The sequence below is a fragment of the Grampus griseus genome (genome assembly GCF_964374135.1).
Source record: "Grampus griseus genome assembly, chromosome: X".
NCBI lineage: Eukaryota > Metazoa > Chordata > Mammalia > Artiodactyla > Delphinidae > Grampus > Grampus griseus.
Window position 1 is genome coordinate 46,587,970 of NC_138999.1, and position 26,600 is coordinate 46,614,569.

At 38.9% G+C, this 26,600-nt stretch overlaps 1 protein-coding gene across 1 annotated transcript in view; it reads right to left on the minus strand.

Annotated features, from left to right (window-relative positions):
* FAM120C (family with sequence similarity 120 member C) overlaps window positions 1–26,600 on the minus strand; it is a gene marked incomplete at its 5' end in the record, with an annotated part of 134,238 nt that overhangs the window by 106,269 nt on the left and 1,369 nt on the right. Inside the window, one exon of the mRNA XM_082681004.1 lies at window positions 315–561. Within this exon, the coding sequence (XP_082537130.1) occupies window positions 315–561 (247 nt within the window). The remainder of the gene's footprint in view (window positions 1–314; window positions 562–26,600) is intronic.

Here is a 26,600-nt window from a genome sequence, read left to right on the forward strand (position 1 = left end):
GCTCTGAGTAGGAAACCAAAGTTGTCTAGGGCTAGTAAGATATTTTGGCCTAAGATGGTACTCTGCATAAAATACTTATAGAATGTAACAAAAGAAAAAGTTTTATAGGAACCAAAATAATGTTCTGGAATATCCTGTATTAATTTATAAGACAAACATGCTGAGTTTAAGAAGCCCAAAAGCACAGTGTTCGGCATGCAGACTTTCAGAAGATAAATCCAACAATGATAACCTAAATCACTCTAATCTTCATCTCTTAACACTGCAAGAGGAAACTTTAACAATCACTGGAGTCTGTTCTTTGGACCACCTACCTAGCAATGCAGCAAATATGGGAAAATTCATCCGCTTCAGGCCCAGCTGCTTGGCCACCTCCTGCATCAGGAACTGGTTGGTAGTAAGGTTCTTCCCATTCCAGCTCAGCTTCAGAGCATGGGAACTATAGTAAGAGGGAATATTGTAGAGAGCATACTCGGAGTCATGGGCAAGAAGGCCATGGAAGCCATTTTCCCTGAAAAAAGCCACCACTTCCAAATGGTGGTCTTCAAGGCTCTGAAAGACCTAGGAGGGAAGAAGAGAAGAACACATCATGCAACAGAAGCTGACCTGTATTTGGTTAGAAATCAGGAAGGTTAGTAACTGAATTTTATAGTTTGTTGAAATTTAAGATTATGAGGCTGAACAAAATAGCCTTAAAAAGAAAAGTCTCTCCTACCCTAGAACTTGATTATTCCTGTAAACACAGGCAGCATTATCCATGCGTTCATTCAAATGTCCAGTCTTTTTTGACTCCTTGCATGAAACTATGGCTGAGGTTCTTTAAAAGAATACTGAAATTAACATGGTTTATATTATTTAAGTTTTTACTTTAAACAATAACAGGAGAACTTTGTTAGAAAGATAATAAAGCTATTATATATTGCTCAGCACCATATGTGCTTTACATACATTATCTATATACCACATGTGCTCTACATACATTATCTCATCATCAGAACAACCATGGACAAGGTAGATATGGATGAAAAAACTTGCAAGTGGAGGGACTTCCCTGGTGGTGCAGTGGTTAAGAATCCGCCTGCCAATGCAGGGGACCCGGGTTCGAGCCCTGGTCTGGGAAGATCCCACATGCCGCAGAGCAACTGAGCCCGTGCGCCACAACTACTGAGCCTGCACTCTAGAACCTGCGTGCCACAACTACTGAAGCCTGCATGCCTAAAGCCTGTGCTCCACAACGAGAAGCCACCGCAATTAGAAGCCCACGCACCACAATGAAGAGTAGACCCGCTCGCCGCAACTAGAGAAAGCCCGCGCACAGCAACGAAGACCCAAAGCAGCCAATAAATAAATAAATATAAAATAATAATAATTTAAAAAAAAAACTTACAAGTGGAAATAGACACAGAAAGGTTAAATGACATATAGCTAGAATCTGAATCTAAGTTCATCTCTTTAAAAAAAAAATCCCTGCTTTCTCTCTTAGGAGCACCTTAGACCGCAGGGCACCCAAATAGGGAGGGTATTTCCAAAAGTTAGAAGTCAGAAACTTCACCCTATTTTAGAAATGGAAAAACTAAGGCTGCGAGAGGTTGGCTTCCCCTAAAGTTGCATACTGAGTAAGTATATACAAGATTCAAACCCAAGCTGATCTGACTCCAGAATGCACACTTTCCATTGTACCAAACTTCTTCCTAGAGAGCACTATTTTTAATGTAATAGAGGCAGACTGTTAAGTGTCCCTCCTGTGCATGTGTCTATTGCTGTACATAAAGCATACTGAAATGGTCTGCATACTGGTTCTGCCACAGTAAGTTCCTTGACTGCAGAAACTTTATTTATAATCTCTGTATTCCTGGCTCCCACATAAGATCTGGTGCATAGTAATATGAATAATAATTACTAACAGATACTGAACATGTACTATGTGTTAAGCAAGGTTCCAATTACTTTACATGCATTAACTCATTTAATACTCAACACAATCTTATGAGGCCATAACTATTATTATTATCCCCATTTTACATTACATCCCTAGGTCATGTAGCTGGAAGGAGCAAAGTTTGGATTTTTGTCTCTAGAGCTTGCAGACCTTGATAGTTTTGTTGAACTCAACTGACCTATATTTTTATTTAAGTTTTAAAGGAATGGTAGTTTTCTGGAGTCTGACAGGAGTTTCAACACATTAATCTTTTTCTAAGCTATGGAAAGAGAGTCTAGTCACAGTAGATAGCCATGTCACACATTAACTCACAACAGGGGGAGGGACACTGGTAAGCAGATAGCAAAGTAAGGTCTGTATTTATTTGATATCCAGGCAAAGGAAGCAAAAATCCTTACTTTGCACTGCAACACATTTATGTCTAGAGTTACGATTAACTCCAGATAGGTCAGGATAGGAGTACAGTTTTATGCTGTCCCCTGGTGACAGTTTCTTCCAGCATATACCTCTCATACCAGTCACTGATTGGGCATCCATCTACCTTGTACCAGGCATAGTACTAAGTGTGATATGTTCTCTCTCATCATCACAGCCTGACCATGTGGGCATTATAAGCCCCACTCTTCTGATGAGGAAACCGAGGCTCAGAGAAGTGATGTGGCATGTTTAGGGCTACAGAGCTGGGAAACAGGAACCTAGGTCAGACTGACACCAAAGCCCATGCTCTTTCTGCTACAACACATTACCTTTAGCTGGTCTAAAGCTGATTATGCCACCATCCAAGTGATTTCAACTCCAGAAAGCCAAGGACTAGTGATCTTTAACAAATCGAATGGCTCTTATAACACTAGGAATATAAATCACAACCATGTGGAAAGCATTTTCAAAATATAAAAACCTGTGTCTCACCTCAGATCTGCTGAAACAATTTCCCGAGTGTGATCAAAATGCCTATATTCCAAAATAGCTTCCAGTAGGTTCTGATGCACACTCGCAATTAAGAATCATTGACCTATCCCAATTACTCATTTTTTAAAAAGTTTTAGCTTTATTGAGATATAATTGACATATAGAATTATAAGACATTTAAAGTGTACAACAAGGTGATTTGATATACATATGCCCAATTACTCATTTTACTGCTTAAGCAACTAGCCCCCTAGAAATGACAGATGACTTGACATGGTTATCTAGCTAATCTGCAGCAGAACCAAGATTAGAACAAAAATCTCATGATTCCAGATATAAAACTTCTTTCACTACATATTCTGGGGTAAGTAATGGAAAACAATAGAATAAGAATCTCACAAATAATCCCTCACAATTCCCCAACACCCTACTCCTACCAGGCTGGTTTCCTAACTACCCTTCTCCAAGATTACTGTTTCCTTTTCTTTGCTCACTTGGTTTCCCTGCCTGGACTGCCATATTGCCTGTCTTGCCCAACGTTCCAAATACTTTCCATAGGGCTACCACCTCTTACATAAATTCTTTCATTATTTCTCTCCTCTTAACTGTTATAGCACTGAGACAGCTGACACAGTCAAGGAAGTAATTTGACAATACCATCATCTGCAAGTTTTAAGGCCATAGATTCCTTCTGCCTCTCGTTGGGTATCTTCCATGGTCCTAACCAGCACTAGAAAGGACACAGAGCTAGAGTTGACAGAATAGCAAAGAAAGGCCTACAGAGGCTGTAAAAAAGGAAAGCAGCCCTGGCAAATGAAAGGGTACCATCATCTCAGTATTTGACTTCAACAACTGATGTACAAAATTCACTGGGAAAAGGCTGCCTGGATTGCGGCTTACTTAGAGCTCAAGTAGCAAAGTAATATTAGGTATCAACGGAGTACCTACTATATACCAGGCACTGTTCCAAGTACACCTCATGTCCATTAACCTTGCAATAACATCATGATGCATTATTACCTCCCTTTTACAGATGATGGAACAACGAGGCTCAGAGGTTGAAGAACTTGACCAATGTCACACAGCTAAAAAGTGAAGCTAGCCAATAAGCACGTGAAAAGATGTTCAACATCATTAGTTATTAGAGAAATGCCAATCAAAAAACCACAATGAGAAAACCAATTAACACATACTAGGATGGGCTATAAGTTTTAAAATGTAAAATAACGAGGGTATGGAGAAACTGGAATCCTCCGTACATTGCTGGTGGAAATGTAAAATTGTGCAGCCACTTTGGAAAACAGTCTAGGTGTTCTTCAAGCGGTTAACATAGGGTTATTATATGATCCAGTAATTCCACTCATAGGTATACACCCAAGAGGACTGAAAACATGTTCACACAAAAACTTATACATGGGGCTTCCCTGGTGGCGCAGTGGTTGAGAGTCCGCCTGCCGATGCAGGGGACGCAGGTTTGTGCCCCGATCCGGGAAGATCCCACACGCCGCGGAGCAGCTGGGCCCGTGAGCCACGGCCACTGAGCCTGCGCATTCGGAGCCTGTGCTTCACAACGGGAGAGGCCACAACAGTCAGAGGCCCGCGTACCGCAAAAAACAAACAAACAGAAAACTTATACGTGAATGTTCATAGCAGGATTATTCGTAACAGTCAAAAGTGGAAAAAACCCAAATGTCCATCAACTAACAAACAGATAAACAAAAGATGGTATATTCATACAAGGGAATGTTATTCAACCATAAAAAGGAACGAAGTACTGATTCATGCTACAACATGAATTAATCTTGAAAAAATTATAAAGTGAAAGCAGCCAAACACACTTTTAAATGAATTGTACAGAACAGGAAAATACATAAAGATGGGAAACAGCCAGGGACTGGGAGGAAGAAAGATTGGAGAATGACTGCTAGCAGGTACTGGGTTTCCTTTTGGGATGATAAAAATGTTCTGGAATTTGATAGTGGTTATAGTTTCACAACTCTGTGGAATAGACTAAATACCACTGAATTGTATACTTTAAAATGGCAAATTTTATGGTATCTGAATTATATCTCTATTTTTAAAAACTGGAGTTAGGATTCAAATTCTGCCCACAAAGCCCATGCTCACTAACTCATTTTAAAAACTTTTGATTATGGAAAATTGTAAAATAAAAAGGTAAAGAGAATAGCATAATGAACCTTCATGATACCAGTATCCAGTTTCGTATATCAACGTTAAGTCAATCTTGTTTCATCTACTTTATTTTAGCTTTTTTTAATATAAGTTTTTTACTATGATAGAAAAATTACATAACATAAAATTTACCACCTTAACCACTTTTCAAAGTGTACACTTCGGTAGTGTTAAGGATACACACTTTGAGACAGATCTCCAGAACTTTTTCATCTTACAAATCCTAAACTTTATACCCATTAAACAATTCCTATTTCCCCCTCCCTCAGCCCCTAGCAACCACAATTCTACTTTATGAAATCGAAACAGTGATTAAAAATCTTCCAGCAAACGAAAGCCCAGGACCAGATGGCTTCACAGGCGAATTCTAACAAACATTTAGAAAAGAGCTAACACCTATCCTTCTCAAACTCTTCCAAAATACAGCAGAGGGAGGAACACTCCCAAACTCATTCTACGAGGCCACCATCACCCTGATACCAAAATCAGACAAAGATGTCAAAAAAAAGAAAACTAAAGGCCAATATCACTGATGAACATAGATGCAAAAATCCTCAACAAAATACTAGCAAACAGAATCCAACAACACACTGAAATGATCATACACATTGATCAAGTGGGGTTTATCCCAGGAATGCAAGGATTCTTCAATATACGCAAATCAATCACCATGATACACCATATTGACAAATTTAAGGAGAAAACACATATGATCATCTCAATAGATACAGAAAAAGCTTTTGACAAAATTCAACACATATTTATGATAAAAACCCTCCAGAAAGTAGGCATAGAGGGAACTTAGTTCAACATAATAAAGGCCATATATGACAAACCCACAGCCAACATCATTCTCAATGGTGAAAAACTGAAACCATTTCCTATAAGATCAGGAACAAGACAAGGTTGCCCACTCACACCACTATATTCAACATAGTTTTGGAATTTTTAGCCACAGTAATCAGAGAAGAAAAAGAAATAAAAGGAATCCAAATCAGAAAAGAAGAAGCAAAACTGTCACTGTTTGCAGTTGACATGATAGTATACATACAGAATCCTAAAGATGCTACCAGAAAACTACTAGAGCTAATCAATGAATTTGGTAAAGTAGCAGGATACAAAATTAATGTACTGAAATCACTTGCATTCCTATACACTAGTGATGAAAAATCTGAAAGTGAAATTAAGGAAACACCCCCATTTACCATTTCAGCAAAAAAAAAAATTCCTAGGAATAAACCTACCTAAGGACACAAAAGACCTGTATGCAGAAAACTATAAGACACTGATGAAAGAAATTAAAGATAATACAAACAGATGGAGAGATATACCATGTTCTTGGACTGGAAGAATCAACATTGTGAAAATGACTATACTCCCCAAAGCAATCTACAGATTCAATGCAATCCCTATCAAACTACCAATGGCATTTGTCACAGAACTAGAACAAAAAATTTCACAATTTGAATGGAAACAAAAAAGACCCCGAATAACCAAAGCAATCTTAAGAAGGAAAAATGGAGCTGGAGGAATCAGGTTCCCTGACTTCAGACTATACTACAAAGCTACAGTAATCAAGACAGTATGGTACTGGCACAAAAATGGAAATATAGATCAATGGAACAGGATGGAAAGCCCAGAGATAAACCCAGGCACATATGGTCATCTTATCTTTGAGAAAGGAGGCAAGAATGTACAATGGAGAAAAGACAGCCTCTTTAATAAGTGGTGCTGGGAAAACTGGACAGCTACATGTAGAAGAATGAAATTAGAACATTCCCTAAAACCATACACAAAAATAAACTCAAAATGGATTAAAGACCTAAATGTAAGGCCAGACACTACAAAACACTTAGAGGAAAACATAGGCAGAACACTCTATGAGATAAATCACAGCAATATCCTCTTTGAGCCACCTCCTAGAGAAATGGAAATTTAAAAAAAAATAAACAAATGGGACCTAATGAAACTTAAAATCTTTTGCACAGGAAAGGAAACCATAAACAAGACGAAATGAGAACCCTTAGAATGGGAAAAAAATATTTGCAAACGAAGCCACTGACAAAGAATTAACTTTCAAAATTTACAAGCAGCTCATGCAGCTCAATATCAAAAAAAAACAAAAACCCAATCCAAAAATGGGCAGAAGACCTAAATAGACATTTCTCCAAAGAAGATAAACAGATTGCCAACAAACACATGAAAGGATGCTCAACATCACTAATCATTAGAGACATGCAAATGAAAACCACAATGAGGTATCACCTCACAACGGTCAGGATGGCCATCATCAAAAAATCTACAAACAATAAATGCTGGAAAGGGTGTGGCGAAAAGGGAAACCTCCTGCACTGTTGATGGGAATGTAAATGGATACAGCCACTATGGAGAACAGTATGGAGGTTCCTTAAAAAATTAAAAATAGAGCTACCATATGATCCAGCAAGCCCACTACTGGGCATATACCCTGAGAAAACCATAATTCAAAAAGAGTCATGTACCCCAATGTTCATTGCAGCTCTATTTACAATAGCCAGGACATGGAAGCAACCTAAGTGTTCATCTACAGATGAACGGATAAAGAAGATGTGGCACATGTATACAGTGGAATACTACTCAGCCATAAAAGGAAACGAAATTGAGTTATTTGTAGTGAGGTGGATGGACCTATAGTCTGTCATACAGAGTGTAAGAAGTCAGAAAAAGAAAAACAAATACCATATGTTAACACATATATATGGAATCTAAAAAAAAAAAGGTTCCTAAGAACCTAGGGGCAGGAGAGGAATAAAGACACAGACGTACAGAATGGACCTGAGGACATGGGGAGGGGGAAGGGTAATCTGGGAAGAAGTGAGAGAGTGCAATTGACATATGTACACTACCAAATGTAAAATAGATAGCTAGTGGGAAGCAGCTGCATAGCACAGGGAGATCAGCTCCATGCTTTGTGACCACCTGGAGGGGTGGGATAGGGAGGGTGGGAGGGAGACGCAAGAGGGAGGTGATGTGGGGATATATGTATACATATAGCTGATTAACTTTGTTATACGGCAGCAACTAACACAACATTGTAAAGCAAGTACTCTCCAGTAAAGATGTTAAAAAAAATTAAAAAAAACAACAAACTATGGATCACTGAAGAAATCAAGGAGGAAGTAAAAAAATACATAGAGATAAATGAAAATGAAAGCACAATGATCCAAACCTATGGGATACAGCAAAAGCAGTTCTAAGAAGGAAGTTTACAGCAATACAATCTTACCTCAGGAAACAAGAAAAATCTCAAATAAACAACCTAACCTTACACCTAAATCAGCCAGAGAAAGAAAAACAAACAAAACCGGAAGTTAGTAGAAGGAAAGAAATTATAAAGATCAGAGCAGAAATAAATGAAATAGACACAAAGAAAACAATGGCAAAGTTCAATGAAACTAAAAGATGGTTATTTGAAAAGATAAAGAAAATTGATAAACCTTTAGCCAGACTCATGAAGAAAAAAAGGGAGGGACTTCCCCAGTGGCACTGTGATTAAGACTTCGTGCTCCCAATGCAGGAGGCCCGGGTTGGATCCCTGGCCAGGGAACTAGATCCCACATGCATGTCACAACTAAGAATTTGCATGCCACAACTAAGCAGTCTGCGTGCTGCAACTAAGGAGCTGGCAATCCACAACTAAGGAGCCCACGTGCCTCAACTAAAGGAGCCCATGTGCTGTAACTAAGGAGCCCGCCTGCCGCAACTAAGACCCCACACAACCAAATAAAAGAAAAAAGGAAAAGAAAGGAAAAGGACTCAGATCAATAAAATTACAAATGAAAAAGGAGAAGCTACAACTGACACCACAGAAATACAAAGGATCATAAGTGACTACTACAAACAACTGTATGCCAATAAAATAGACAACCTGGAAGAAATGGACAAATTCTTAGAAAGGTACAATCTCCCAAGACTAAACCAGGAAGAAATAGAAAATATGAACAGACAAATCACAAGCACTGAAATTGAAACTGTGGTTAAAAAACTCCCAACAAACAAAAGTCCAGGACCTGATGGCTTCACAGGCGAATTCTATCAAACATTTAGAGGAGAGCTAACACCTATCCTTTTGAAACTGTTCCAAAAAACTGCAGAGGAAGGAAAACTCCCAAACTCATCCTGTGAGGCTACCATCACCCTGATACCAAAACCAGACAAAGATACCATAAAGAAAGAAAATTATAGGTCAGTATCACTGATGAACATAGATGCAAAAATCCTCAACAAAATACTAGCAATCCGAATCCAACAATACATGAAAAGGCTCATACACCATGATCAAGTGGGATTTATCCCAGGGATGCAAGGATTTTCAAGAAGTTAGACTGTCACTGTTTGTAGATGACATGATACTATACATAGAATATCCTAAAGATGCTACCAAAAAACTACTACAGGTCATCAATGAATTAGGTAAAGTTGCAGGTTACAAAATTAATACACAGAAATCTGTTGCATTCCTGTACACTAACAATGAAAGATCAGAAAGAAAAATTCAAGAAACAACCTCATTTACCATCACATCAAAAAGAATAAAATACCTAGGAGTAAACCTACCTAAGGAAACAAAAGACCTGTACTCCAAAACCTATAAGAAGCTGATGAAGGAAATCGAGGACAACACAAACAGATGAAAAGATATACCATGTTCTTGGATTGGAAGAATTAATATTGTCAAAATGACTATACTACCAAGGCAATCTACAGATTCAATGCAATCCCTGTCAAATTTCCAATGGCATTTTTCACAGAACTAGAACAAAAAACATTAAAATCTGTATGGAGACACAAAAGACCCCAAATAGCCAAAGCAATCTTGAGAAAGAAAAATGGAGCTGGAGGAATCAGGCTCCCTGACTTCAGCCTATACTACAAAGCTACAGTCATCAAAACAGTATGGTACTGGCACAAAAACAGATATATAGATCAATAGAACAGGATAGAAAGCCCAGAAATAAACCCACGCACCTATGGTCAATTAATCTATGACAAAGGAGGCCAAACTATACAATGGTGGAAAGGTAGTCTCTTCAACAAATGGTGCTGGGAAAACTGGACAGCTACACGTAAAAAAATGAACTTAGAACACTCCCTAACACCATACACAAAAATAAACTCAAAATGGATTAAAGACCTAAATGTGAGACTGGACACTATAAAACTCTTGGATGAAAACATAGGCAGAACACTCTGACATAAACCACAGCAATATTTTTTTCAATCCGTCTCCAACAATGATGGAAATAAAAACAAAAATAAACAAATGGGACCGAATTAAACTTCAAAGCTTTTGCACAGCAAAGGAAACCATAAACAAAACGACAAGACAACCAACAGATGGGGAGAAAATATTTGCAAATGATGTGACCAACAAGGGATTAGTCTCCAAAATTTACAAACAGCAGCTTAACATCATCAAAACAAACAACCCAATCCAAAAATGGGCAGAAGACCTAAATAGACATTTCTCCAAAGAAGACATACCGATGGCCAAGAGGCACATGAAAAGATGTTCAACATCGTAATTATTAGAGAAATGCAAATCAAAACTACAATCAGATATCACCAGTCAAAATGGCTATCATCCCAAAATCCACAAACAATAAATGCTGGAGCAGGTGTGCAGAGACGGGAACCCTCCTACACTGTTGGTGGGAATGTAAATTGGTGCAGCCACTATGGATAACAGTATGGAGGTTCCTTAAAAAAGTAAAAATAGGGCTTCCCTGGTGGCGCAGTGGTTGAGAGTCCGCCTGCCGATGCAGGGGACGCGGGTTCGTGCCCTGGTCCGGGAGGATCCCACATGCCGCGGAGCGGCTGGGCCCGTGAGCCATGGCTGCCGAGCCTGCGCGTCCGGAGCCTGTGCTCCACAACGGGAGAGGCCACAGCAGTGAGAGGCCCGCGTATCACAAAAAGAAAAAACAACAAAACTAAAAATAGAGCTACCATATGATCCAGCAATCCCACTCCTGGGCATATATCCGGAGAAAAACGTGGTTCGAAAGGATACATGTACCCCAGTGTCCATTGCAGCACTGTTTACAATAGCCAAGACATGGAAGCCACCTAACTGTCCATCGACTGAGGAATGGGTAAAGAAGATGTGGTACATATATACAAGGGAATATTACTCAGCCATTAAAATGAAAGAAATAATGCTATTTGCAGCAACATGGACAGACCTAGGGATTGTCATAATGAGTGAAGTAAGCCAGACAGAGAAAGAGAAATATCATATATCGCTTATAAGCAGAATCTAAAAGGAAATGATACAAAGGTACTTACTTACAAAACAGAAACAGATTCACAGACTTAGAGAACAAACTTATGGTTACCAGGGGGAAAGGGTTGGGGGAAGGGATAGTTAGGGAATTTGGGATTGACACGTACACACAGCTATATTTAAAATGGAGGGACTTCCCTGGTGGCACAGTGGTTAAGAGTCTGCTTGCCAATGCAGGGGACACGGGTTCTAGCCCTGGTCCGGAAAGATCCCACATGCTGTGGAGCAACTAAGCCTGTGAGCCACAACTACTGAGCCCATGTGCCACAACTACTGAAGCCTGTGCGCCTAGAGTCCATGCTCTGCAACAAGAGAAGCCACCGCAGTGAGAAGCCTGTGCACCATGATGAAGAGCAGCCCCCGCTCACCACAACTTGAGAAAGCTCGTGTGCAGCAACAAAGACTGAACGCAGCCAAAAATAAATAAATAAATTTAAACGATATATCCATCTAGAACCTCAGAATGTGAATTTATTTGAAATTAGGGTCTTTGCTGATACAATTAAGGTAAAGATCTTGAGATAAGATCATTCTGATCTAATGACAAGTGTCCTTATAAAAGAAGACTGGGGACATCCCTGGCAGTCCAGTGGTTAAGACTCTCCGCTTCCACTGCAGCGGTCACAGGTTTGATCCATGTTCGGGGAACTAAGATCCCACACGCTGCATGGCCAAAAAAAAAAAAAAAAAGGATAACAAACAAGGAGCTACTGTATAGCACAGGGACCTCTGCTCAATATTATGTAACTACCTAAATGGGAAAAGAATTTGAAAAAAAAGTAGATACATGTATAAGTATAATTGAATCACTTTGCTGTACGCCTGAAACTATCACAACATTGTTAATCGACTATACTCCAATATAAAATGAAAAGTTAAAAATATAGATCTTAAGCATATAAAAAGATAATCAAACTCACTTGTGATAAGAAAAATTAAAACAATACAGAAACATGGTATTTTGCCTATAGGATTAGCAATTACTGTATTGGTGAGGGAAACACACGCTTGCAAATATTGAAGGCAGGGGTATTAATGGTATAATCTCTAGGGAGAACATTTTGGCGAGATCTTTTAAAGTTCAAATGCACATAATTTTTGACTTTGCTTCTAGGGATTTATTTTAGATATTTAAAGCACTTGGAACAACAAAGGCAGTGCTGAAATATAAGCAGTGGCATTGCAGTTGTACAAAGTATTCACTGCAGCATTATTTGTTCTAGCTGAAAACTGGAAACAATCTAATTAAAGGACTAATTATATAAATGATAACATATGCATGCAGTGGAATAGGATGGAACTGTGAAAAATAAGGACAAACCTCTGCATACTCACATGAAAAAATCAGCATGATATATTAAATGATAATAGCAAAGTACAGAATATTATGTAAATAGTATACTATCATTTGTGGTTTTTAAAGGTATATTTGTGTGTATATAACATGTATGTATATATACAATGTATTTATATGTATAGTTATATATATTTGCTTTATATGCATAGTCTCTCTGGAAGAATACACAACAAACTGATAATACTGATCATCTCTGAGGAGGAGAAACTGGTGGCTAGGGTCAAGAGTGGAAGAGAGTTGGTTTGTTTTTTTTTGCCATGTATCTTTTTGTATATTTTGAATTTTTGTACCATGAATTGCAATATTTATTTAAAAGAGGAATTACTACTGAATAAAAGCAGAACATATTCCAGGTTAAAAAAATTAAACAATACAGAAGGGTGTACAGTGAGAAGTAATAGCTCTCTTATCCCCATTCCCTGGAGGTAACTGCTATTCCAGGCCTCTCCCCTGAACAGTCTGATTCGCATGTCTAAGGCTAGGCTGGGAATGTATTTTTTTAAACCAATTTATTGAGGTTTATTGACATACAAAAAGCTGCACATAATTAATGTATACAACTTTATGAGTTTAGAGGTAAATATCAGTACCACAGTCTACACCAGAAACATATCTATTACCTCCAAAAGTTTCCTCCTGCCTCTATTATCATTTCTTGTGATAAGTAAGAACACAAGATCTACTCTCTTAGCAAATTTTTCAGTATACAATACAATATAGGCACTATGCTGTGCAGTAGATCTCTAGGACTTATTTATCTTGTATAACCAAAATTTTATACTCTTTGACTAAAACCTCCCCATTTCCCTTTCCCACCAGCTCCTGGCAAGCACTGTTCTACTCTCTGCTTCTAAGAGTTTGACAATTTTAGACTCCTCACATAAGAGTATCATGAAGTGTTTGTCCTTTGGAGTCTGGCTCGTTTCACTCAGCATAAAGTACTCCAGGTTCATCCATGTTGTCCCAAATGGCAGGATTTCCTTGATATTCCATTGTATGAATATACCACATTTTCTTTACCCACTCATCCAACAAGAGATACTTAGGTTGCTTCCAAGAACCCTAGGTGATTGTCATGATGGAAGGCAAGTTTAAGAAACAATGCTCTCTAGTCAGATCACACAGCATGACAATTTATTCCTAGCAAAATACAATCTAGAATGACTGATGGCAATTAAATCCTGACCAAGGCAAGGAAAAAGCCTTCCAGCCACAATGCCCCTCGGAATAGCTGAGCACCCTGGCTCCATTTCCACATCTATGATGACTGCTACCCTCTGAAGCAGAATGAGTTCCTGGCCCTAATTGGTCCAGTTCAGTTGTTAACCTTGCAATTTTCCAGGAGACCTAAAATTATTTAGGTGAGATTAAACAGCAATATATGCAAACAACAAATCACAAAAGGAGCACATCTGAGCTTTAAAGGAAGTAGGAGTTGAGATCCTGAACAACTACCTATAGCTTTTAATTGCTGGCTTACTGTTCAGTCCAACAAATATGAATTGAGGGACTACTAAATGCCAGGATGCAGACAGCACAGAGTAGACCACTTAAACGTGAGAAGCTATAAGCACCTCTGTGTACCATGGGAACACAGAAGAAAGGCATCTAACCAGTCAGTGAGGTAATGCTTTCTAGAAGAAGCAACACCTATTTATAAAACTCAAGGGAAAACAGTTCCCTGAGAAAAGTTTAATGTCTCATTTCCAATCACATGTAGTAGTCTACAGCACTGGCTTTCAAACTGTGCTTCCCAAACCAGGATTATGGAGAATTGGACCAAATAACCAGACAGGACAGGTACTCCTATTATTATTATTATTATTATTTCTGCGTTACGCGGGCCTCTCACTGTTGTGGCCTCTCCCGTTGCGGAGCACAGGCTCCGGACGCGTAGGCTCAGCGGCCATGGCTCACGGGCCCAGCCGCTCCGTGGCATGTGGGATCCTCCCGGACAGGGGCAGGAACCCGCGTCCCCTCCATCGGCAGGCGGACTCTCAACCACTGCGCCACCAGGGAAGCCCGGTACTCCTATTTTCTCTTCAATCTGAGCTCATATTCTCCATTTTATCTATTTTATATTTTGGGTCTTTCAGAAAATATTTTATTAAAGAACATTTTCTATTAAAAGCAACTATAAGTATTTATCACTAGAATGTAGCTCCAAGAAGGCCAGGATTTCTTGGTCTGTTTTGTTTACTGCTATACCTCCAGTGCATAGAACATAGGGAATCAATGAACCATTTAGACTTTCAACCAATATTTAATGAGTAAGGCACTGATACATTCCAGGCACTGATCTAGATGTGAAGATACAATAGTGAACAGGAGCCCCAAATTCCTGTCCTCATGGAGCTGACATTCTAGTGATTAATATTTCACGATAGGCATAGGGCCATAAAGAATATCTAGATTGTAAGCCTAATAGTTGCAGTGACGGTATTATACCCATCTGGGTCTCTAGAATCCTGCCTGACCATAGAGAGCTTAATCCAGAGGCAATACCGCTTTCTGACCTCTGCAATACAACTTCCTCCAGGTAATCCCAAATGCCGTTGGGATGCTAGCCTTGCTCCCATCTACCATGCTGAATACATCAAACTGGTGTCTGACTCAGGCAGGGCTCTGTGGTCCACTTTCTCCACCTGTTCTCAATTTCCAAAGAAAAGGAAATCAGAGATGACAAGGAAGCATCACTTTATAAGAAAAGTCAAGGGGAGGATGTGTAAGTCTGCTTTAGCAATAGAAATATGGATGGTTTATATTTCAACTGCAAGGCCTATGTGCCTTGAAGTCTAATTACCTTAAAATTACAGACCAAGACTACTGTTGATGCAAATTTGCATCAACACTCTGTGGAGTTCAACAACCATTAAGAAATTAAACTGATAAACCACAAAGCTAGGAATAATGTCAAATTAAAAAGTAAGAATAGGGATTTCCCTGGTGGTCCAGTGGGTAACAATCCACCTTCCATGGGTAAGAATCCACCTTCCAATGCTGGGGATGTGGGTTCCATCCCTGATCGGGGAACTAAGATCCCACATGCCAAACTAGAGACCCTGTGTATCACAACTACAGAGCCCATGTGCTCTAATGCCTGCACGCCACATCTAGAGAGAAGCCTGCATACCGCAACAGAGACTGCATGCCGCAACTAAGACCCGATGCAGCCAAAAATAAATAAATAAATATTTTTTAAAAAATAAATAAAACATAAGAATAGCAGCAATTGAAAACCACAGTCAATTCCGGGCAACATTGACAAAGTGGCCTTGCCTCTCAGCTGTAGGAGTTTCAGTTAACTACATACACACGCACGGTAGAGTCTTTGCCATTAAATACTGCAGTCAAGCTAGAGGTGGTAGAATACTGATCCAGTGTTCAGTAAAGGCTATTAAAAGTGTTAAAATTGAGTTAATACTCAATTTTAGTACCCTTAAATTGCTCTCAGGCTGCCAAAAGCCAGCCCATTTCTGTAGGTGAAACTGCTTGTCACATGCAAGAAAGAAGACTTAGATTTATTAAATCTGTTGTGGCTCATTTAGGGGCTGGAGACTGAGCATAACTTTTGTAATCAGCAGATACAGCAGGAACTTCAGCATCCAGTGGACCTATGCTCAAATTGAAGTGGTAGGGCAAATCATCGGCAAGTCACTTAACTTCCTCATCTATAAAATGGAGATTTTGCTATATTCCTACCTAATTGTAAGACTTTGCATGAAACTATTTATATAAAATACCTAGCATACAGGTTCTGAAAAAGTCATTCTGAAATAAAACATAGCCTGTTTATCCTGCAGAGATGAAGCCTATGGTACATATTACTCTCTGCAGGTCCTCAGAAATCATTTGAAACAAGTAGATTCCAGAATAGGCACTTGCTCTGCCCAAAGCAAAATCTTCAGTATTGAAAAATCAGAAGGTCTGATGAAAGGTATTCTTAGGAATAAGAGGAGAACAAAAGTCCAAGGTAGCTTTTGGGTTACCTTGGGAAGGACGACAGGAGTTGCAGAGAGGACAGTGATGTTGAGAAATTTCTAAGAGTCCTTGAACCAGTGGCTGCAGCTAACATAAATGATTGAAAGTGGTTAAGAAAATCAACTGCCAGAAATTTTTTTTCCCTAAACTATGCTGTGGGTGTTAACAATATAAACATGCAAAATACTGGAGTTAACATTTTAAATTCAAAATTAAAAGCAAAAGTTCAAAATAGAAAAATTTAATCATTACATTTTTGCGTCTGATTTATTCTCCTTTGACTTGGAACAGGAGGTCTGATGTTTTTCTTATGTACCAAGAGGTCAATGTTAGGTCTTATATTTTTGCGTTACAATGTGCACTAAAGAATTTAGCCTTGAATCCTTTTACTGTGAATGATTAATTTTATCCTATTTCATAATGGAAAACAGCTGCTTAGAAATGTAGGAATTTCCAAACATATAGATGTCTTGCACAGTGTTTTTTATATTTAGGGTTACTACTCCTGAGATATTGCAGAATTCTGGTATTTCAGTGACATCATGCTTCACTTTCAGTACCATAGCACAGCAATTCAGTATCTCCACTGTAGCTATTCTTTCACACCATGAACATCAATTGAGAAAGGTTAACTGAACTATTACATTAATTCATTTTCATAGAATATAATGTCAGAAAACCTTTTCTGGAATTCAATAGACAACTCCACAATTGGGGGAATGTAATTCAGGCCATCACATTCATTTCTTGGAAACCAATTTCAGCAAAGTCAGCCAGTCTATCTCCTGCCAAATTAGTTTCCCAAAGGCATAATTTTGCTAGGAATGAGCAAATACAACCACACATTTGGAAGGTATTTCTGAACAACCTTGTTTTTATTCAAAGTGAATTGTAATGTCAACGAAACAGGTCAAATATATTATTTCAGTCATTGATGGTGTGCTGGATGCCTTTTGGATGCCAAATAAGTAATCTTTTCCAGTATCTTCAATACCATACCTCAACTAGGTCAATTAATCTCCATAATAGGGAAGATTTCCATGACGTGAATCTAATAATTCACCAAGCAAAGTATTCAACTATGGTGCAAACCACAATGTTAATTACCAGTTCTTGACATGATTCATTTTGAACATTTTTGCACAAAAAGTGGAATCCTAAGGAGTGATACAATGAACAGCTTTAAGTCTTTGTAAAGTGTTTCTGAAAAAAACTGAAGTTTCCTTAAGTCCAACAGTAACACTATTGCAGAAGCACCATCTGTAGTCATATTCACTAATTTTGACCAATCTATACTAAAAATTTCAAGACTCTTCTCAACATACAAAATCCAGGTATTTCTAGATGTACCCGTCAGAGGCAAGTCCAAAAGAGTTAGACTGCATCAAAATTCTAGGTGCGGAGGTTCTTAAACTTTAGGGTGTATCAGAATCAGTTGGAGGGCTTATTAAAACAAATTAACAAGGCTCATCTCCAGTAGGTCTGGGGTAAGGCCTGAGAATCTGCATTTATAACAAGTTTCCAGGTGGTACAGTGCTGTTGATTAGAGACCATACTTTGAGAACTACTGGCTAGACACATAGCTAGGCTAAGTGTACCTTTAAATGCATAGTGTTTATATCTGCTGTAACCAGTTGTAATCTAAAACTTTACAATTTAACTTCTTGACACAATGTCACAAAAATGTTCAGCCACCAATCTTTAACATCCTGAGCAACAGTATCTACTACCTTTGCAAATGCTTGTCTATAATGTAAATTCTGCTGTACTCAACACTCTTTTCTTAAACGACTACCTACAAAAGGCTTTCAAGCCCTGGCAATTTTTTCATGTAATATATAATTGCATTTCATGGCAGTATTACTTAATTCTATCTGTATTCAAAAACAACCTATTGAAATTCCAAGCCCTTTTTAAAGTTCTTTTTGTTTCAGCACTCATAATTCTTGTATACTGGTCATATTTCTTACAACGGTTTATTTTTAAATGGTGTCTTAAATTGTAGTCTTTCAACAAACACATTTTATTTAGATATAGAGGAATACTCATCACTTCCACTAGGAAATAGGCTCCCTTTGATTTTCCTTTAAATATATGACCTTCCTGTATAGATAATTTTTCTTTTTTTCACAGATATGGGCACAAGAAATATTTCATATTCTTCAACACTACTATAAAAAAGTACAAGCACAACAATCAGTGGTGTCTTAGTTATCTATTTCTGTATAACAAATTACCCCCAAAACTTAGTGGCTTAAAAAGCATTTATTTTCTCATAGTATCTGTGAGCGTGGCTTAACGGGGTTCTTTGGCTCAGGGTCTCTCACAGGCTGCAATCAAGGTGTCAGCTGGGGCTGCAGTCATCTCAAGACTTGGCTGGGGAAGGATCCACTTCCAAGCTCACTCATGTGGCTGTTGGCAGGTTTCAGTTCCTTGTGGGCTGTTGGACTGAGGGCCTCAGTTCCTCACTGGTTGTTGGTCAGAGGCTTCCCTCAGTTACTTGTCACATGGGCTTCTCCCAAGGGCAGCCCACAACACGGCAGCTTGCTTCATCAGAGTGATCAAGCAAGAAATGCCAGAGAGAGAGAAAGAGAGAGAACAAACAAGATGGAAGTCGCAGTTTCTTATAACCTAATCTTGGAAGTGACATCTCATCACTTTTGCTGTAGTCTGTTCATTAAAAGCAAGTCACTAAGTCCAGCCCACACACAGTGGGTGGAGGTAGATTAAACAAGAGTGTGAATACCAGGAGGCGGGAATCACTTGGAGCCATGTAGAAGATGGTTATCATGAAAGGCAAGTGGCACTTGGTCACTGTGTCAGGGAGACACCATGGATCGGTAGAGACTCCAATAAATGAAGACAATGTGGCTCGGCAAAAGGGGTCAACCAGTGTTGTGAGAGGATCTGATATTTCAAGAGTGGTTGGAAAGTCAGAATTCTTGGTAACGTTTCACAATTTTTAAAATGTTGGCAACAAGTTCATATTTGTTAAAAAAGAAATGCGTTTGTAAAATGCAAGTTAAATGATAGAAGAAAATGAAAAATCATTCAACTAGATGATGCCTTAATATTCAACCCAAACCCACTATTTGACTTCAGATTCTGATGAACACTATTGATCAATGAAAATCAAAGAAGTTCTTTTTAAAAAATGTGTGGGGCTATGGGCTGTCAGTTTGCCATCCCTGCCATACCTTTGGGATTTTCTTTGTGGTGTAGATGAAAGGGCAAAGGTTTTGGTGTCTGAAATGCAAATTGTGGTTCTGCCACTTCCACTATGTCCTTGGGCCTATGACAAGAGCCAGAGAAAAGATATTCCGGGCTATTATTGTTAGTATTTTCTTACTTGTCTCCCCTACTAGACTATGAGCTGCTGGAGGGTTAGAAGACCCACCTGACCGCAACACTCCCTTATCTCACTTTCCTACTTCATTCTTCTGTACAGCACTTACTATACTACCTAAATACTATATATTTTGTCTTTTTATCTTGTTTATTGTCTGTCTTTCCCACTAGAATATAAACTTCATGAGGTCAGAAACCTGTCTGTTTTGGTCACTGCTTTATCTTCTCAATATTGAACTGTGCCTAGTGCACAGTAGGAGCCCATTAAACATTTGTTTAATGAATGAATTCCATTGTTTATAGTACTTAGCACAGGGTCTGGCAAGAGTAGGTGTTCAAAAAATGCTGAAAAGCATTCATTGTCCTGATAAGAGAATGGTAGGCAGATCAAGAAGTACCCTACATGCCATGCCAAGCTTAAGGCATGAGAGTGAAATGTCCATGTCCAATCTACCTGGCACACAAGTTATTTTGGTCAAAGTAACTGTAGCTGGCATATATGGCATTTACTATGTGGTATATAATGTTCTAAGCACTGTACTTATATTAAATCATTTAATACTCACAATAAAGTCTGTGATGTAGCTTTTATTACTATCCTCCTCTTCCACATGAGAAAACTGAGGCAGAGAGAGGTTAACTTGCCCACATTTATATAACTAGTAAGTAAAAGAACAAGGATTTAAACCCAGGCAGTCTGGCTCCAAGGTCTGTTCTTAGCCATTATGCTACACAAACTAAATATAAGAAAAGTGTTCTGGAAAATGTTATTAAAATGCAACTATACTGTTTTGAGAGATGTTAAAGATGAAGGATTTTGATCTCAAATATATTTAGGTTCATATCTTGGCTCAACCACATTCCAGCAGTGCAACCTTGGGCCAGTGACTATGCTGAGCCTGTTTTTATTTTAGCTATAAAAAATGTAGATTAATACATATCCTGAAGGGTGGCTGTGATGATTAAATGACATAATGAATCTGACATAATGTGAGGTACCTAGCCCATGTGGTAGCTATTATTACTAACACCAAGGGGGAATTTATTCTATAAATGCATTGCTAAGCAGCTACAAAACTTACTTTTACTTAACAGAGTTTGGCAATTCCATTTGGAATCAAGTTAATTTACATGGAAAGAAACTATAACATTATAAAACACTGGTTCTAAATTCTTCCTTATCTGCCTTTCTCTTTCAACAACCATTATTGTATATAATGTGTCAAGCCCTAGAGCAAAATCTCTGCCCTCTTGGAACTCAATTAAAAGATAATCACAAACAAACTTCCAGTCATAAGATAAGTAAGTTCTAGGGATGTAATACATAGCATAGGGGAAAAAAAGAATTATAATGCGATATGAAAATACTATGAGAGAAAAAAATATGAGAGGTAAAAAGAACACTCTGGTAGCACAAGGGAAGGCATCATTTACCTTGGCTGGGAAAGATTTCATAGTGATAACTTTTGAGCAAGAATAAGTATGAATTGGCTACACAATGGTGAGAGTAAAATAAGAAAAGCACTATGTGAGAGGACATGGTATGTCTAGGAAGCCAGAAAAGTTCAGAATGGTTGGGACATTCCAACGGTTGGAACAGGTGTGGGCAAAGGTAAGCACCAAGTAAGGCTGGAGAGAGTTTGGGATCAGACTGTGAATGGCATTGTCTGCCATGCTGACAAGTCTGGGCTTAGTAGGGTAGGCAAAAAGTAGCCAGTGGGTATCTTCAGGCACAGACAAAAGTCAACTTTGGTTTTCAAAGTATCTCTGACAGCAATGTAGAAGATGGACTATGGTCCCGAGAGTGGTAAAGGAACAAGTTGAGGCAATTTTCATGGCTCAGATAAGAAATGATGGCAGCCTAAACTAGAGCAATGGGGGTGGAAGTAGCTGGACTCAGTAGACATTTCTGAGGTAGAGGTGACATGATCTAGTGACCGAGTGGATATGGGAAGTGACAGGAGAGTGAAAAATTGAGAAGAACTCCATGGTTTCTGGCTTGAAATGGATGAAAGACGACATCCATAGAAAAAGAGAACTCCAAAAATAGAACAAGTTTTTGGGGAAAATAATGAATTCCATCCTGGATATTTTTTAGTATGAGTGACCTATAAGACATCGAGTAGTAGAAAGCTGAAAAGATGTGTCAAAAGCTCATGAGAGAGCTTAGGGGTAGAGAAAGAGCTATAGGAATAATCAGAATACAGTTAACATCTAAAGCCATAATAATGGATAAGATTGCTCAGGAAATGAATGTAGAAGAATATAACTGGGACAGAAGTCTTGAGAGCACCAATGCTTAAGGAAGCAGTAAGAGGAGGAGAAAAGAACTAGAGACTTATAAGGAGAATCAGAAGTGAGCTGCATCATGGAATCCAAGAAAGGAAATTCAAGGAAAGGATGGCTCATGTCAATTATCTCATAGAGGACCAATAAAGGGTAAGAATGGAAATGGTTTTGGTGCCTTCAGAATGGTGACATCACATATCAAGTGGCAATAGGCTAGGAAATAGGAACTAATACGGTCTTCTTTTTTCAAGAATAATGGTTAAAAGGGAAGAACAGGGATAAGGATAATGGCTTAAGGAAATTACAAAGTAAAGGGGAAGTTTTTGTTTTTTAAAGGTTATTTGTATACACTTACATACCTATAAGTGAAAGAAACCAGAGAGAGAGAGACTTAAAATGCAGAGAAGAAAGAGATTGCTACTTTTGAATTCCTATAATATCACTATATGACTCACTCACTTGGCACTGAGCTTACACATTTGCCTTGTACTGGCAGTATTGTACATTTAGCAATGCTGGCACAAACTAAGTGCTCAATAAATCTACTTATTATTATTTTTCTTCATGCATCTATGCATATTATCTGGCCAGTAAAAGTATACAATCTTACACAAGAATGTACAGAAAGGAAACTGTGTGGTGAAACTGTGGAAAGAGACTGAGCAATACAGATCCAGAACAGATTTTTACCCACCATTTACTAGTGTCCAGACCAAAGAAAAATCATTTCACTTCTTTGCACCTGTTATTCAACCGTTAAATGGGAAGAATATCACGCATTCTTGCAAGCTTATGAGGATTAAACAAGCTATTTAAAAAGCACTTTATATACAACTTGGTGCTCAAGAAGACCTAATTACTATTATGATAATTTTTCCTACCACTAGAGCATCTAGAAGAGTCACTAACGTTTCAGCATGTGTCAATGACTGAGGATAAATAAATAATCAGGAGGCACAGCAGCCACTGCTATACTGTATTCTAGAGAACGAAAGCACAAAATGGCATCAGCTGTTGGTCAGCCTTCTCAAACTTTGCTTATTCATTTACCATCAACATGATTTCTGCCACATCCAAGTACTGAACCTTAATACTTTTCTTTAAATCAACTTACTTCTTTTTTTTTTTTTTTTTTTTTTTGCGGTACGTGGGCCTCTCACTGTTGTGGCCTCTCCCGTTGCGGAGCACAGGCTCCGGACGCGCAGGCTCAGCGGCCATGGCTCACGGGCCTAGCCGCTCCGCGGCATGTGGGATCTTCCTGGACCGGGGCATGAACCCGTGTCCCCTGCATCGGCAGGTGGACTCTCAACCACTGCGCCACCAGGGAAGCCCCAACTTACTTCTTTAATTGGCCTCGTTCTAAAGAGTTATAGCTGTGAAACTGCGGGTTTCATGCGTTATCTTTTTTTCTAATATATATATTTAACCATTAAAACAAAGTATTCATCCCATTAACCACCCCACATCATCTTTCAAACCACATTCTAAAACTGCTTTAGGGTTGCTGTGAGACCCTTAGGAAGAGATCAGGTAGCAATTTGTGGTTTTACTTAATTTTTCTGCTACTGGCAATGATAACTTACAAAGGTTTGCAGAATGTACAAATGAAACAAACCAAATGACAAAATTCATCCCAGTTATATACCCTGAATATTTTCATGGAAAGTCCTAAATTGTCTAAAGCTAAAGAGACAGCCCAGCAATTTATCTTTTTATGTAATCCCTCCATCTCTATTTCTCTAACACAAATGAAAATGAGATTGTGAATAAAGGCCCATCCTGTGACCTAGTCTCAAGAACAGAACCAAGGAGAGGAGAAAAACACTAGTGGGTTTTGCTCTGAAGCACTAGCATTTCAATCAAAAGATATGGTAGGCATGCAGATCATTCAAGTGAAAACCTGCTATCTCCAAGATAGTGGAACACTCCTCTGAAAAGGCAAACCACAATGAGTTATTAACCAATACCTTTCAAGTCTGTGTTACAAACCAGGAAGTTCTCCATCACTCCAACAGCAACAACAACAACAATCACTGACCAGAACTGGGAGAGAAAACTTCACTCACTGATAACAGCTACAGATACTTTACATATGCACTTTTGGAGCCAGTCTTAAATCCACTATGTTAAGAGCCACACTACACACTTTTAAAAAGTCACTCCTACAATGCATTCTTAGATCACTAACCTTTTCATTCAGGGAAAAAAATGTATCCTGCACCTAAAATATACAAGTTATTATGGAGACTATGAAAAGATAAGAGTTTGTTTATAATCTAGCATGGGGAACAAGACATGTGTTTCACAAACGGTGGCACTCATGACTGAAGAGAGCTGCTGGGAAATTTCCCCCCAACATTTTATTAAGAAAAACTTTAAACATATAGCAAAGTTGAAATAATTTTATAGTGAACATTAGAAAAGTCACGACTGATATTCTACCATTTTTACTACATTTGCTTTATCACCTATCAATCCATCTTATTTTTTTACAAACTGCTGGGATTTTAAAAATAAGACTATGTTTAATGAAGAATCTTAGTAGGCCATATTAGGGTTGCTTCTCAAAAATTTTCACTGATGAGGTGTATGAACAAAAAAGCTGGAAAAACTCAAACCCATACTCAGTGTTCAATTCCTGCCAACCTCCAATCAAAATCTATTCAGAGCTCACAGTAGGCCATTTTATATCTCCACATCCTTGTCCACTCTGAACCATCCTTCCCAGCCCTCCTCAAGGCTCAGTACCAATCTGTGAAACCTCCCCCAACTTTCACGCCCTCACCCAGAATTAACCAATGCCCCCTACAGGGACCACATTTTTCATCATTAGCAATTAGCTCACGGTATCTGCAACTCTTGTTTTCAGTCTGACTCTTTTACTAAACTCTGACCTCCGTGAGGGCAGGAGATCCCCTTACTTCACTCTGAATCCTCAGCAACCAGTACAGTACTTAGCCTATAGCAGGCACTCAATAAATAATATAAATGAATAGCCCAGACCTGTCTTTACCCAGGAGCCAAGGAAGATTTTAGTCCAGTGTGGGAATGATTTAATCACACCGGCACTTTAGAAAGATTCATCTTAGAGCACCGTTGTTAAGAGCATGAGCTTTGGAGTCAGATTGCCTGGGCATGACTCCCAGAATCCCAGCTCTGCCATTTATTGCCGGGTGACTCTGGGCAAGTTTCTAAACCTCCTGTGCCTCAGTTTCCTCATTTGAAAAACGGCTAATACTGCTTCACAGGTTATCGTGAGGATCAAATGAGATCATTTTTGTTGTTGTTGTTAAAGCACACAGATTAGCAGCTGGCACATAGTAAGCATTCCATCAATGTTAGTCACTGTTGCCGGCAACCAAGTTAATGACAATGAGGTAAAAAGTCCTTAAAGCTCGAGTGGTAGCAGTGAAAACAAAGTGGAAAGAATGGCCATAAAAGAAGAATCTACTGAAAAATGCTCAGTCAGGAAGGCAAGCAAATGAGTGTCTGACATATTTTTTCTCCTACTTTGTATGTTTGAGATAGCTCGTGATTGAATTTTTTTAAAAAAACATTAAAAACAGCTATAATTACCCAGCCTAGGCACAGATTAGATGCTGGGCACAAGGAGTCTAGCATGACTGGACTCTAGCCACAAGCTCTATGACCACTGTGAGTTTCTTTATGCAGGTCTTTCAGTCTCTCAGCTGAGATTTTTTTCATTACTCCACCCAGCACCATTTCTTTAGTTTATGATTCCCACAATTCCATATCCTATCTTCTGACTGTGCACACATCCCCAAGAGCCTTGGTTGGGGAATGGGTTTGTGGTTTTGTCCTACCCAACCCTGTACTGCTTTTCTTTTTCTTCTTCCTGCCCACCTCCTTTACTTCTCAAGCCTTGCTATTCCCTACACGTAGGAACTTGAAACCCAAGAGTATGGAAAAGCAATAGAGCAATAGCAGTTGTGCCAAGAACTGGGGTTGCTGCCAAGCTGTTCTCCAGGCCCCATATGCAGTGACCAACTACATGTAGAGATTAGACTGAACTGCCCGTGGGGCCTCACATGCTTGATATTCCCGTTTGCTTCTGTTCATTTTCTTTCTCCTGCTTAAATAAGCCTCTTCCCAAACCTGTAACCAATTCAAATCCAATTCATCCTTGAAGACCCAGGTGAGGTCCAACTTCTTCAAGGAAGCCTCCTCTGACCATTTTAGCCCACAGACATTCCCCCCCACACACAAAACAGGTACCAATCTGTACCATAAAGCATAATCAC